The sequence below is a fragment of the Lepisma saccharinum genome, chromosome 4, assembly GCF_977018435.1.
Source record: "Lepisma saccharinum chromosome 4, izLepSacc3.1, whole genome shotgun sequence".
Taxonomy (NCBI): Eukaryota; Metazoa; Arthropoda; class Insecta; order Zygentoma; family Lepismatidae; genus Lepisma; species Lepisma saccharinum.
The window spans coordinates 46,442,880-46,456,338 of NC_139232.1; the positions used below are offsets into that span (position 1 = coordinate 46,442,880).

At 37.8% G+C, this 13,459-nt stretch overlaps 1 protein-coding gene across 1 annotated transcript in view; it reads right to left on the minus strand.

Moving 5' to 3' along the window:
• Positions 1–6,750: 6,750 nt before the first annotated feature.
• Positions 6,751–13,459, minus strand: part of LOC145986444 (uncharacterized) — a 109,436-nt gene continuing 102,727 nt past the window's right edge. The window contains exons 2-3 of the mRNA XM_083120463.1: positions 10,163–10,304; positions 6,751–8,568 (exon numbers count right to left, since the gene is read on the minus strand). Coding sequence (XP_082976589.1) covers positions 7,322–8,568; positions 10,163–10,304 — 1,389 coding nt within the window. The 3' untranslated portion in view covers positions 6,751–7,321. The remainder of the gene's footprint in view (positions 8,569–10,162; positions 10,305–13,459) is intronic.

Sequence of the window (13,459 nt, forward strand, 5' to 3'; positions counted from 1 at the left end):
AATCTTAGCAATTTGAACTCATTAAACGCTCTCCTTCGTTACAGTACTGCACTACATCACTACTTAACATAACTGTATATCTTTTTTTAGTATATCGAAATCAAATAATCAATATTTTAGGTGTCAGTGAAGAACAAACAATACATAACTTAAATAACATTACATTTTACATCCTGAATACATATATGTGATTTGTGAATTAATCATGATGTGTGTGTGTTAACACAACATATGAACAATAACTAAAAAGGAAAGTTTTAACTTTAAGTCCTGGAAATCTCCAACTTCTAAGGGGAAATATGCGCAGAAGGGACGTCCCTCAAGTATGCATCGGATTCATTTTTAAAATATTCTAATATGAACTGTATCTGTTCAGCAAACAAAAAAAAAGAGAAGAGAGGAAAGAGGAGAGGGTGGGATTTGAACCCGCGACCTTTCACGCATGATGAAAAATAAGGAAAGCAGCGCCTAACCAACTGCTCTACGTCAACTTCATGACGTTATACACTTAAAAACATGTTGACGTTTATGAAGACTCCACCTTCCTGTGTTTCAAGCACATTTTCTCGACAAGTCGCGTAAAATATATGTTATTGAGAACTGTTCAATATTATGCAAGGTATTGTAAATAGAATGTCGCATAAAATCCTCACAAATTTGCTTCTTTCTGCACAAACTTGATGGCGATTTTCTCCAGGTGGAGAAAAACTCTATTCAGTGTTTCAAACCCCCCAAATTTCAAGTCGAGCAAGCAGAATCGTAAAAATTCCTCAACGTTCTTCTTCAAATTTATTATTTCTGTTTGATTGTGTATTATAATAGCGGTTTATAGTTTCTAAGTTCATGGAAAGTGCGAAATTGAAAACCGCTCACCGCAGCGTTTTTCGTCTAGTGGAAGGACCTACTCAAAGTTGGCTACTCTCACCTGGAGCCGAAGTGCAATGTTGCTAAGTTTACGATTTCGGGACTTAGAATTCTTTCGGGGCGGTCAAATAAGATGTTGCGAAGTGTACATTCATTACCACTAATCATAAACTTGCATTTTCTCGTCTTCATCTGTTCTTAAGATTTGTAACATCTTCTAATTACGTTGCAGGAGCAAATTTGACGCTTATTCTTATTGCTGACACATATTGCTTTCAACGTTTTTATTACAATTCTTGTGATAAAACATCGTGGCTCCAGGGACTTTTTTTTCCTACTGTGGCAGTCAACGTGTTAAGGGCTCTTAACATTAAAATAATGTTGCTAAATGCTTCCATAGTTATTTTAGAAGTGTCTATGGGAATAGTCTGTAGAATGTCTTGCCAATGCAAAATGTGGATATTTGTGAAAAGTGCCTTTTAAAACTTATTTTCACGTGTAGTTGTTGGAAGTATTATCAGAGCTAATTACTTTCAGAAAGGTTTACATTTACTTTCACAATCATTTAAATTATTCTGCGATACATTTTTTATTTTATTTTTTAACAAAAACTGCCTTGTCGATAGGAAGCGTGGATGCTTGCGTAAGGTAGTTGTTATCTTTTTTCACCAATAAATTGCACTTTTCTGAACCCCAAACAGTGGTAATTACTTTGCCTAAGGTTGAAATTTACTGTAACAATCATTTCCACAATTCTGTGATACTTAGTCTTTCCCTATGAAACTATGAAAAAATAATTAAACATACAAAACTGTTACTCACAATTGCATTTTATCATTATGCACAAGGTATGTTTCATTATGTAGGAAAACATTTTATTTCTCCATTTCTATAGGAAACAAACGGACAATATTTGGTACTTGATTTGATTTAGTTTATTTTACTTCGCGTTTTGTGCCTCTTGGCTAATTTGCGAAGATGGGTATGAGTGATGAAATGATGAAATTGATGAATGGACATTCACAAACAACCAAGCCCGACCGGGATTCGAACCCAAGACCCTTGGCATCGCAGCGCGATGTGCTAACCACTCGGCCACAGGGTCGGGCAATATTTGGTACTAGAGTGATACATATGTGAAGCAATATGTTGAATTTTCAATTCTGCATTCCTGGTATCATCCTGGTGGGGCACGGCAAAAGTTCAAATTCTTGAAAAAAGTACATTTTTTTTTCATTTTATTCTTCTAATTTACAATACTCAGTTGATTTTTTGGACACATACTAATAGCCTGATCTATACTGAACAAAACTAGGTATAATTCTCAACTTTACCATTCGCACTTTGGAAGAAAATAAGTTTTCTTTACAGCTGAATTACAGTGCAGAATTTTAAATTTCATGCTGTAAACATGCTGGGAAGGAACAGTAATACCAGGGAATGAGAAGATACAGGTTAATATTTAGCAGACTGGAAGTTTTAAGTGAAGTAATTTTCAATTGTTCAAATGTGTATAAAAATCTCAAGACAACTATTTATCAGAGAGTTGAAGTTGGTTTCCTTTTGAGGCGGAGGGATATGAAACCTTTTTTGTTTGAAGTAAAATGTAGACAACATAAAAAGTGTATCTCATAGACTGTGTATACCCATGGTTTACCCGAGACACCTTGTGATTACCATTGAAAATGTCTTAAATCAATATTTTGCACACCCTGGGTCAATACAGGGTCAATACAGGGTCAATGGAACGGTCACAAATCCTAAGTGTTATACGGGGTACAATTTAAAAGTTCAGGTACTCTGCTCGAAGTCCCATGATGACTTCAAAACACCCATGCAAAACCACCTTCAAAGTAGTCACCTTGGGCTACCATACACTTTCTCCAACTCTGGTAAAGCTGTTGGAAGCAGTGCTGGAAGCCATCTTTTGCAACCTCCCTTAAAGCCTCCTGAGATGCTACTTTCACCTCAGTTTCTGATGCAAAACGATGCGCCTTTAGATCGGTTTTTATATATGGAAGAAGGTAGAAGTCTCAGGGGACTAAGTCCGGTGAATAGGCGAGATGTCCCACCACAGACATTCCATGTGTGGCCATGAATTCGGCGAGCAGTATGCAACGGAGGACAGGTGCATTACCATATCCACTTTGACACATCTCGGGCCTCTTATGGTGGATGGACTCCTGTAAATGATGCAAAACTTCCACATAGAGCTCCTTGTTTACTGTTCTGCCCTCCGGACTCAAGGAAACCACGAGCATCACTTTCATGTTGAAGAAGCATACTTTGATTGAACATCAAACAAGTAACACCAAGTTTCATCACCTGTGATTATCTATTCCAAATAAGGTGGATCACTATCAGCTTTTTTGGTTAACTTGCCTGATATTCTTATCTGTTTCTCCTTTTGGTCCTGGGTGAAGTGAGAAGGGACAACAATGTGCTCACACACGTGATGGATTGATAAGATGTGCAGTCAAAATGCGCTGGCAGATAGTCACAGATAAGTTAGTAATGGTAGCAATTTCCTCAATTGTTTCATGTCTATTACCTCGAACAAACTGCTCCACACGTTTAATGTTTTCCTTTGTCCTTCTTTCACTCATGGGATGATAAGGGTGCTCATTATCGAAAACAGATTCATGGATCTCTTTAAACTGCCGATGCTATTCTAACACTTTTGAGGGTGCCCCTGTAGACTCACTGTACATTGTCTAGAGCATAGTGTAAGTCTCCAGTGGCATTTTCCCCAAATGGTGACAAAATTTATCATTAGTACCCTACTCTTGAAAAATCCGTTTCTTCACAGCAGCACCGCAACTATCAATAGAACAATGTGTGTGCTACCTTGCTGTTCAAGTAATAATGTATTATGATTGCGGAGGAGGGGAGAGATGGTAGAATGCCTTTCAATCAGTTATTTTCCCTGCATGCTTGGTCTTTCAAGGGTGCATGCAATCCCTGTTAACTAACCATGTTAACTTGGCTTCGGCACATCCATATTACCCACGGTCATTTACTGCAAGGGCTGAAACCTTAAGTGTGTCATGTATGTAGTTATTTTAAGTGTTCAGCATAAATTTATCGACTGTGAGTTTTACTTTCCTCAGAAATACTTTTAATCTTCCCAACTCTTTATCATCCATGTTAGGATATGATGACAGTGTTTTAACAACTGTTTTTAGTTTTTTGAGAACGGGCCTCTTACACTGTTTGAGGATGTTGTTAGTGTCTCCTTAGCTTTATAATGCGTTGTACATGCCGTGTAGCATGGTGCTGATCATATCACCTTCAAAATGGCTAATATTGAGTATGTGTGGGGGGCCCCATCCCCACATCCCCTAAATGTACCTTCATGGCACTGTGCTATATGCATGGGGTATTTTACCTACCTTACTTTTTACATGTCGTGTGCAGGTTTCTTTACAACTTTGCACTTTTAAAAGGTAAGGGTTTGAGATAAGTGGATTTTCCTTGTACACTTTGAAGGGTGCAAAATGGCCATACCCAAAACTTTTAACTCATTCATTCATTCCAAAGAGGCTAAAAGAAAAAATATGTGAGATCCATGACACTTGCATACTGCTTCGCATGAGTCAGCATCGTTGTATGTACACTAAGGATGACTTTCAAGTCCTTTTATGGTTGAACTGATTCTCGTGACTGTCTGCCCCATTTACCTTTAGAAGACTGGAGCCTCTCTGTTTGAGAACTCTTCAAACTTGCGCAATTTGAAAAGATCTCATTTTATAACTGAATTGCTATCTTCTTGAGACACCATATTTATGGTAGTTTTCCATTGTCTTGACTAATTGCTAAGACAGGGGCTTAATAAATTTGCATTCAAATTTAAACTATTTTAATAATTTTTCCTCTTCCAATAAAAGTAAATGCTATATGAGTTGGCATCCTACATCTCAACTTCTTTTTTCTGCTACAAGTTTACCCCAGTACGTTTTTTAAACAATTGGTGCAGATACAACATCAGTAATAAACTTTCAAAACAAAGAAAAAGGAGGGAGATATTGTGGGGGAACGTTTATAGAAAGGTGTACAACATTTTTAGTTCAACTCTCATTCTCTACAATTTGAGTTTTAATTTTCTTCTTCGTGCATTCTAATTCTCATTCATAGGAGAAAAAAGATACACTTATTTCAAAATTTGGAGATATGCCATTGTTTTGTTTTTTTAGAAAAAAGATTGATATTTATTTTTTGGGGAACTCACTACACTTGGTAAGACATCAAAAAACGAATCAAGATTATAGGCGTGCGCACGGGGGAGGGGGGCAAATGCAGATTTACGCAGATTTTTTCCACGGAGGGTCAAGCAAGGTATTTTACCATGGGGCTATTACCCCAATAATGGTGTTGCCCCCTCATAAAAACCTTTCTTGAATTTGAAATTATCGCATTCCTGCAGCCCCATTATAATAATTAATGTAAATTATTATGACTGAAATCAAATTATATGTACGAAAATGTACTTTTAGGTTGACATTAGTTTTCTTAGGGGGAGATGTGGCCGTCCATGCCCATATATTTTATTTTCACCTCGAAATTTAGGAAAGAGGAATCGTATCGCCGTTATTATTATTATTAAATTATTATTATATTATTAATCTTACATGGAAATCAATTTTAGAGGGGCAAACATGGAAATAAAGGAAAGCAAGACTAGCAGAATGTAAGAGTAGCACGACAAGACGATACTCAAGATGGAATTAGTTTTCACGTCTTTCTTGCATTATTTCTTCCAGACGGCCAAGAGCACCTGCAGGAGGGAAAGAGCTGCAATTGCCCCCTCGATTTCAGATTTTATACAAATAAAAATACATTTCGTTGCTCGCAAGATCTTCTTTTCTTGCAGTCTTGTCAAGTTCAGAGCTGTAGCTAGGAGTTGGCACTGAATGTTAAAGATCTAAATGAAAAAATGTAAAACAGAATGCCATGGCGCTCCATGAAAATTTTTGAGCCATATTAAATCAATATTGTTTTCGTTTTGCAAAAATTTGGATTTGAATATTTTCTTGTTGGCTTCGCTTGAAATTTGTTGCCTGTAATGCATTGTAAATTACCAGGGAGATAAGTAAGTAAACGGTTTTCTCTTAAATTCATGAACAATTGTTTGGAGGAAAAGGAGCGCTCACATTTCAGAGACAATTTATATCATTTTTGCTGTTGGTTTGTACAGGTGTATATATGCACACACCCATCTTGGGGCCTAGCCATGGGGCTGTAGTAGCGTCATTGCCTTGTAATTAAGGGGTCCCGGGTTTGACACCCGGTGGAGGCACAAGTGGTTCGTATCCCACTTTAAAATGTAGGTCCAGTCCCGATTAGCCTTACTGTGCATAAAGTGGACTTAAAACAGCAACTCAAACCAAACCAAACCAAACCAGCACACACCCATCGATGCAATAAAACTTAAACAGTGAGATAAAATTACGTTTATTTTCCAGACTGAAATTTCATCAAGGCTTTTGCCCCCCCCCCCCCTCTAATCAGAGGGTCTGCACATGCCTACGATTAATATTAAAGTGGTTGAAATATATACAACCCAGATTATTAATTAACATCTTGCACTATTTACAACTTGCATTTATCGGGGGGAGTTGAATATTCAGGACTATTCAAATACCTATCTCTGCTGCAAAGCTGTGTATCCAGACCAAAACCTTCGATAAGTTACAGTAACACAGTGTAGAACATTATGTAAATTATGGGATACATTAAATTTGTAATTTCTTTTCTCTATAATTCAAATGCAGAAATAACATTAAATTTAGGAAGTTTATCAGTTGAATACAACCAAAAATAGCTGTCTAAAAGTACTTGGAAATATAGTTTTACAATTCTTGCGACACATTATAAGTAGCTCAGATATTTCATGTTCATCCTTTTATTAAAATAAGAATTAGCAAGTACACTTTGTGAAGTAATAGTCTCTCAGTACAATTGAGTACACTTACATGACATAACAGTCTTTGACTACAATATATTACCAGTATTGATACATTTTCTTATACAGTGTAATTTACTAGGCAAAAATACAGTAAAATAGTGATATACTAAAACATTATAGCTGCTAAATGCTGAAACATAATGATTGCATTTTGAAAGTACTGTACTGACAAACATAAGACTTGTAAAATTAGAAAACTGCATTAGGGATAATGATGTATTTGAACATACACAAGCTAAATTCTGTTAACTGATGGACAGAGCCATAGGTTATGAAAGACACTAGTGTAGTTTAGTTTTGGTTACATAACACTACGTTATTGTTTTAAAAAAAAACAAACCAAAATATATATAAAGTTCAATTTCACGCACACACATGAAAGCTATCATCCCACTGATGGACATGTCTGACTCTTAAAAAAGTAGGTTTCAACCATTTAGTCTCCCAGAAAAGTACATACCTGCGCACACACACTGCAGATCTAACATGTAATTATTCCTTAGGAAAAGGGACATTTAAGTATGGGGAGACATCATATGTGAAAACTTTAAGAGCTACAAATCCTCCATAGCCTCTGGTTCCTTTATGGAACATTCCTGCCCCAGCCAGCCATGTCGGGGGACTTGGAACTACAGGTTGAGCATCCAGAAATGGAACTGTTGTTTGAGCCACATCTTTATCGATATCTGAGTGGGTAAATTCTATAAACTGATCAGTCTTTGAATCTGGGAAATTTGATACGACCGATTTTGTTGGGATATCAGGCGATGACATAAACACTTTTGTTCTTTGAGATGGAAAAATTATGTGCTCGTTTGTAATCCATACGCTTGCACCTGGATTAAGTTCACCTGTTGTGTAGTTAATTGGAGTTGCAAATATTGCAAGTTGAATGTGTGTACCTACATATTGTATGAAGCGAAATCCCGTCAATACATATCCGTTGAATACAAAGAGGTCGTCAAGATCTAAAGAACGTTCCTCCCATGTCATTATATGGTAATCATGAGTTTCTATCGCTTCTCTATCCGTGGTGTGATAATTGTCAACAGGTTTCCAGCCGATTGTTGTCTTGTTGACGGTTCCGTAAGGCAGAGCTTCAGCTTGCTGAACTTGTATGTGAATGATTTTATTAACCTTCACAAATCGTACACCAGTTACAATTTTGTTCTCATAAAGATTCGAAGTCACTGCTCTCAAGTTGAAGTAGCGATCCGATGTGGTACCCTCGTCGTCACAGATGCAAAAGCAGTACGAACAGTGCCAGAAAAAATATCGAAACCAACTTTCCACATTTATGGGTTTGCGAGTGCATGTACCCTTGTTTCCCAAAATACGGCCATTTTCATACTCTATCCAGTCATATCGACGTGTTGAAGATTGTGACTCACAAATCAAGGCGTTTGAATCGATGTATTCACAATTAAATAATCTATCATTGCAAGGTTTTCGCTTTGAACAATATATGTCGTTGTAACAACTATGAACCTTAGCACGTTCGTAGTAGGCACAATCACCCCAGCAATTGTTATCATTATTCAGATCAACCTCATTCTGCACGTGTCCTTGGAAAAGTTCTGTTAGTTGCAAAAAAGTTTCATTTTCCAGGTGTCTTCGTGGATCGCATTTCCATAATGCCTTGTCTGCTTGTTGTAGGGCATGTCTGGCTGCCTCCGCTTTTTCATTTGTTTGGACCTCAATTTGCTTCTTCAAATCATTTGCTTCGCGGGTGAAATTTCCTGTAAACAAGAGAGTAATGCAATAGTATGGTTCATACATTATTGTGAGATACCTAAATATTTTATCAATTTTGGGGTTAGGAAGTGTGACTAACAAATACCAGCTAATTAGTAGTCATTTGTAATACTACCAAGAAGTGATTTTTTCCGTTCTTTCTGCATTGTGACTTTCTTCAGATCATTTGAAAAATTGGTCTTGTGACGTCAGTAATATGATTTTAAATTAAAAACATACAATGCCACCATGTTATTGCTTTCATTATTTCTATTAGCCAAATTTGACAGAGAAGCGATGTCAAATAACCAAATCAATAAATAACAAATTTTATTGTTTAATTTTTTTTCTGAGCTCCATGCCGGGGTGATTTCCTCAGCATGCTACAATGCCAAGGGTCCCTGGTTCGAATCCCAGCCAGGACGTGGGTGTTTTTTGTGAGAGCCCCTTCATCAAATGATCGGTCATCCTCGTCGTTGCAATTATCCAAATGCAGCAGAAAAGTGATGCTAAATAACAAAAATCAATCAAGTCATATTTCAAATTTTGTGGATTCATCATCTATATTTGAATTTGAATTACTTTTTTTGGGTGCGTCAGCACTGAGGCTATTATGCACCCGTCACACTATACGGGGTCCAACCCTTTATCATAACAAAAATAAAAGCATGTCTGAAAACTAAAATTTCCTTACCTTGGTTAAAATCTGAGGCTAAAATGGGCGCTCAGCACAAATAAGTCAAATTAAAAGTACATATTTCACTCAATTTATGTCTGCCATCGCAAGAACATGATAACTTCAAACTGAAGTGTTTCTTTAGGGGGAGCAACACTGTTATAAGGAAAATATGCCTCCTTTGCCCCTCCCCTTTTGAAAAAAATATGTTGCTTGGCCCTCCCTGGAAACAATGGTGTGGACATCCATGTTAGTATGCTACTATTCTCCTTGTGTGTAAATAGTAACTATACTTCAACTATGAAACAAAAATAGGATAATGTTGCAAATCTAGATTTTACAAGAATACTTTTGATCTTTGCAGTGAATGGAATAAGTAATAAGCTTAAGGTATAGGTAGGAAATATGCTGGAGCATTGAGAGTTGCATATCAAAAGGTTTTTTTTTTTTTTTTTGCCTGGCCTGGCATAATATTCAAAGAATTTTTCAGTGTTTTAAGGTTAGCAACTAAAGTAGATGCAATGAAATCGTTTACAGATTTACTTTCATTGAAGTTTGGATTAGCGTAGAGGAGGAAATAGATTAGGAAATTTACTGTTTGAAGAAACAAAATTGTGGCACAATAGGTCTTTGAGGCCCAACACCAGGCAGGAGGACTTCTTGTTGACATGTGTTCAACAGACTACTATTTCTATGAAGTAGTCCCCCCATTTGCCCTTATGATGTGGGGTAAGCACAGAAATTTTTGAGGCTCTACTGGGAATCCAATCTGGGACCTCTTGCTACCAGAAGCAAGTGTTTTAAGCATTTGAGTTTGAGTTTAGGGGAGCTCTTTAAGTAAAGACTATGGTAGAAAGTGAATAGGATTTTACAAAATTGTATTTTTTTTCATCTCTCTTATTTCACTCTAAGATTCTATTTACCTTTGTTGTACAGCCTAAGGAGCATCCATGAAAATTGCATCATAGCATAGCTTTTCAAGTCGGCGAGGGCTACCAGGTTGTATAAATTATACAGCAGTTGGTGTGGTGACGTGTCTAGGTTGCATTGGTTCATTCCAGAATCCTGTAAAGACAATAACAACATTTTTTTGACTCAATGCATAAAGGAACAATTGCACAATTTAAAGCATTTTAGCTGTTTAAAGATAAATCTATTGTTTGGAGAAACCTTTGAATTAATAATAATTAAGGCCGACCTCAGTGGTGGAGTGGTTAGTACTGCATGCTATGGCACCAAGGATCCCAGGTTCAAACCCTGGCCTGGCATTCTTTGTGAGTGCCCCCATTATAAATTTCATTCTCTTTATCGCGATAAGTGAAAGGTGGTAGAAAAGCGATACTAAATAACAAAAATCAACTATTAAATAAGTGTGATGTCTTTTGGGTATTTTATGAGTTGGTTAAGGAAGTAGGGATGGTATGATTGGTCTTCCAGAACATCTATGTAACAAATCGACATTCAATATATTTAAATATCAGCAATAGGCCAAAAAAAAAGAAAAGAAAAGAAAACCATATCGCCGATGGAGTGATTAATTTTTGTAGTCGCAGAACGAGCTTTCGTTACCCCGATCTGCAAGAGGAGGAAGAAGAAATGTCAATTGTAGGCATCTAAAATTAAGTGATTACCCAACACTGAGACGTCTACAACTAACAACATATGATCAATAAAAAGAAGTCATTCACCACCCTGAAATTACTAGTCAGCTTCTGTACAATGCTAAATTTAAAAGTGTTTTATATTTGAACAGTGAACTACCTAGTCTTACCATAAATACTGTCCCAAAGTTTTAAGTAAATTGACACAAAATGCTGAGAGATATTGTAATATCCTAATAACATTACTGAAATGGATGCATGACAAATCAAAATCACAAATCATTATTCAAAATGGCCACGCTTAGCATGCACACATTCCGTAAGTCTTTGTGGCCACGCATCAATTGAATTACGCAACACATCGACTGGAAAATGAGCAACTGCCTTCAGAAGAGACCGCTTTAAACTTTCAATATTGGGATGTCTCTTCTTGCAAGCCATCTCCTGAAGCTTTGGCCACAATTTGTAGTCCAAAGGGTATAGGTCCGGACTTGCAGAAGGCCAATCCGAAGTGGAAATTAAGTCTGGTACATTTGCCTCCAGCCACTGCTATGTTGTTCGGGTCCCATATGTTGGGGTTGAATCCTGCTAGAAGCTCCAGTTCTGACCATGGAAGAGAGTGTTGTTGACATTCTTGACTAGTCTCTCAAGCACTGTCTGCTGGTACACTTTGGCTGATGTTTTTACTCCTTTTTCACAGAAATGGAGCGTGCCCTCATAACAAATGTTCCAGACTTCATTTCCACTTCAGATTAGCCTTCTGCAAGTCCGGACCTATACCCTTTGGACTACAAATTGTGGTCCAAGCTTCAGGAGATGGCTTCTAAGAAGAGACATCCCAATATTGAAAGTTTAAAGCGGTCGGTCTCTTCTGAAGGCAGTTCTCATTTTCCAGTCGATGTGTTGCGTAATTCAATTGATGCGTGGCCACAAAGACTTACGGAATGTGTGCGTGCTAAGGGCGGCCTTGATGAATATTGATTTGTGATTTCGATTTGTCATGCATCCATTTCAGTAATGTTATTAGGATATTACAATATCTCTCAGCATTTTGTGTCAATTTACTTAAAACTTTGGGACAGTATTTATGGTAAGACTAGGTATTTATCCAATTTTTCTCCCTTTTCTATGCGATTTCTTGATGAGGGCATTAACGTTTTATCAGAAACTGTCTCAAGTCTGGCGTTATCAACTTGGTGGAGACAAAAACAGTGACCGAAACTGACATGCTTTTGTTTTTCAAGTAACTCTTAACGTTGATTTTAATTTCTTGCACCCCTCCCCACATTGTACAACACTGCATATTGTGCTTTACCTTTAGTTTTACCCCACTTGGACTTGAGTACATATTCCTCTGTCTTCCGAAACTCCGAGCTTGTGAATTCACTTCAGTGCTGTGTCAGTGTTGACGGTAGAGTCGGTCAGAATCGTCTCCGCGAGATCGGAGAGAGTGCGGGAGTTGACGTCTGCCTGTTGCTGATATCGCCGGACCATCACCTTCTCAAACTGGAGAAAGCCGAATGGCTTGTTCTAGTCACGTGAGCGACGTCATCATCTGTAGGCGAGAGAGCCGCTATGTTTGACTTATTTGGTGGAAGTAATGTTGGATCGTTTTTAGCGTATGTGGAATTTCAAAGCAATTTTAAGAATTGCAACGAAGTATAAGTGAAGTGCAGTACAAGGAACATGGTCTGTAAGTGTTGTGTTCTCAATTGTAGAGGAAATTATTATGAGAACACAGAGCGGTGGCGTGCATGTAGCCGCTGTTACCGCAGGTAACACCAAAATATAAAGAATTAAAGAACCCGTCTTAAATTATTATTACGTACATAAACTGGTAATATTGTCGTAAAGTAAACATTCCAGACTGACATTTTCTCTGACACCGGTAAAAGCGAAGAGGAGGACTGATCCAGTACCCTCCTCAGGCAACATGAGAAAAGGGCCCTGAGCCACCGCAAGGAAGATGGTGGGAGGAGGAGGCGGGTTATTGGCATGCCTGTTTAGCCGGCGCAGTTGCCGGTGATCCTTACCGGATACAGATCAGTGTTGCCATATTCAATTGACAGAAAAGAGCTAAGTCGCCTAATCGGGTCTATCTTACTCTGAATGTGTCCAGTCACACAGGGGAACGATGGCGCAGTGGTAGCGTCGCCGCCTTATAATCAAGGGATCCCGGGTTTGATACCCAGTGGAGGCACAAGTGGTTCGGATCCAACTTTAAACTGTCCTGATTAGCATTACTGTGCATGAAGTGGACTTAAATCGCCAAATCAAAATTTTAAAAAATCAAATCACACTGGGGGAAAGCAAACTATCAAGTGATATTTTGTATTTACTCTAAATATCAGCGATTACGAAAGTCCTCTTTGTCCTTCTTCGACATCATGGGCGAGAAGGAGAGGAGAGGGATGGGTATGATCAAGGGGTCCGCTGTCTTTCTAAAAATGTCAACCTAAAATTCTATATTTCACACATATAATATTATTTCGGTTACAGGAATTTGTGATAATTGTTGAAAGGGCCGATTGAGATTGACATACGTTGTCACAGGAATGCGATAATTTCGGATTGAAGCAATGTTTTTGAGGTGGTAGAACTATTTTTGGGTGAAAACAT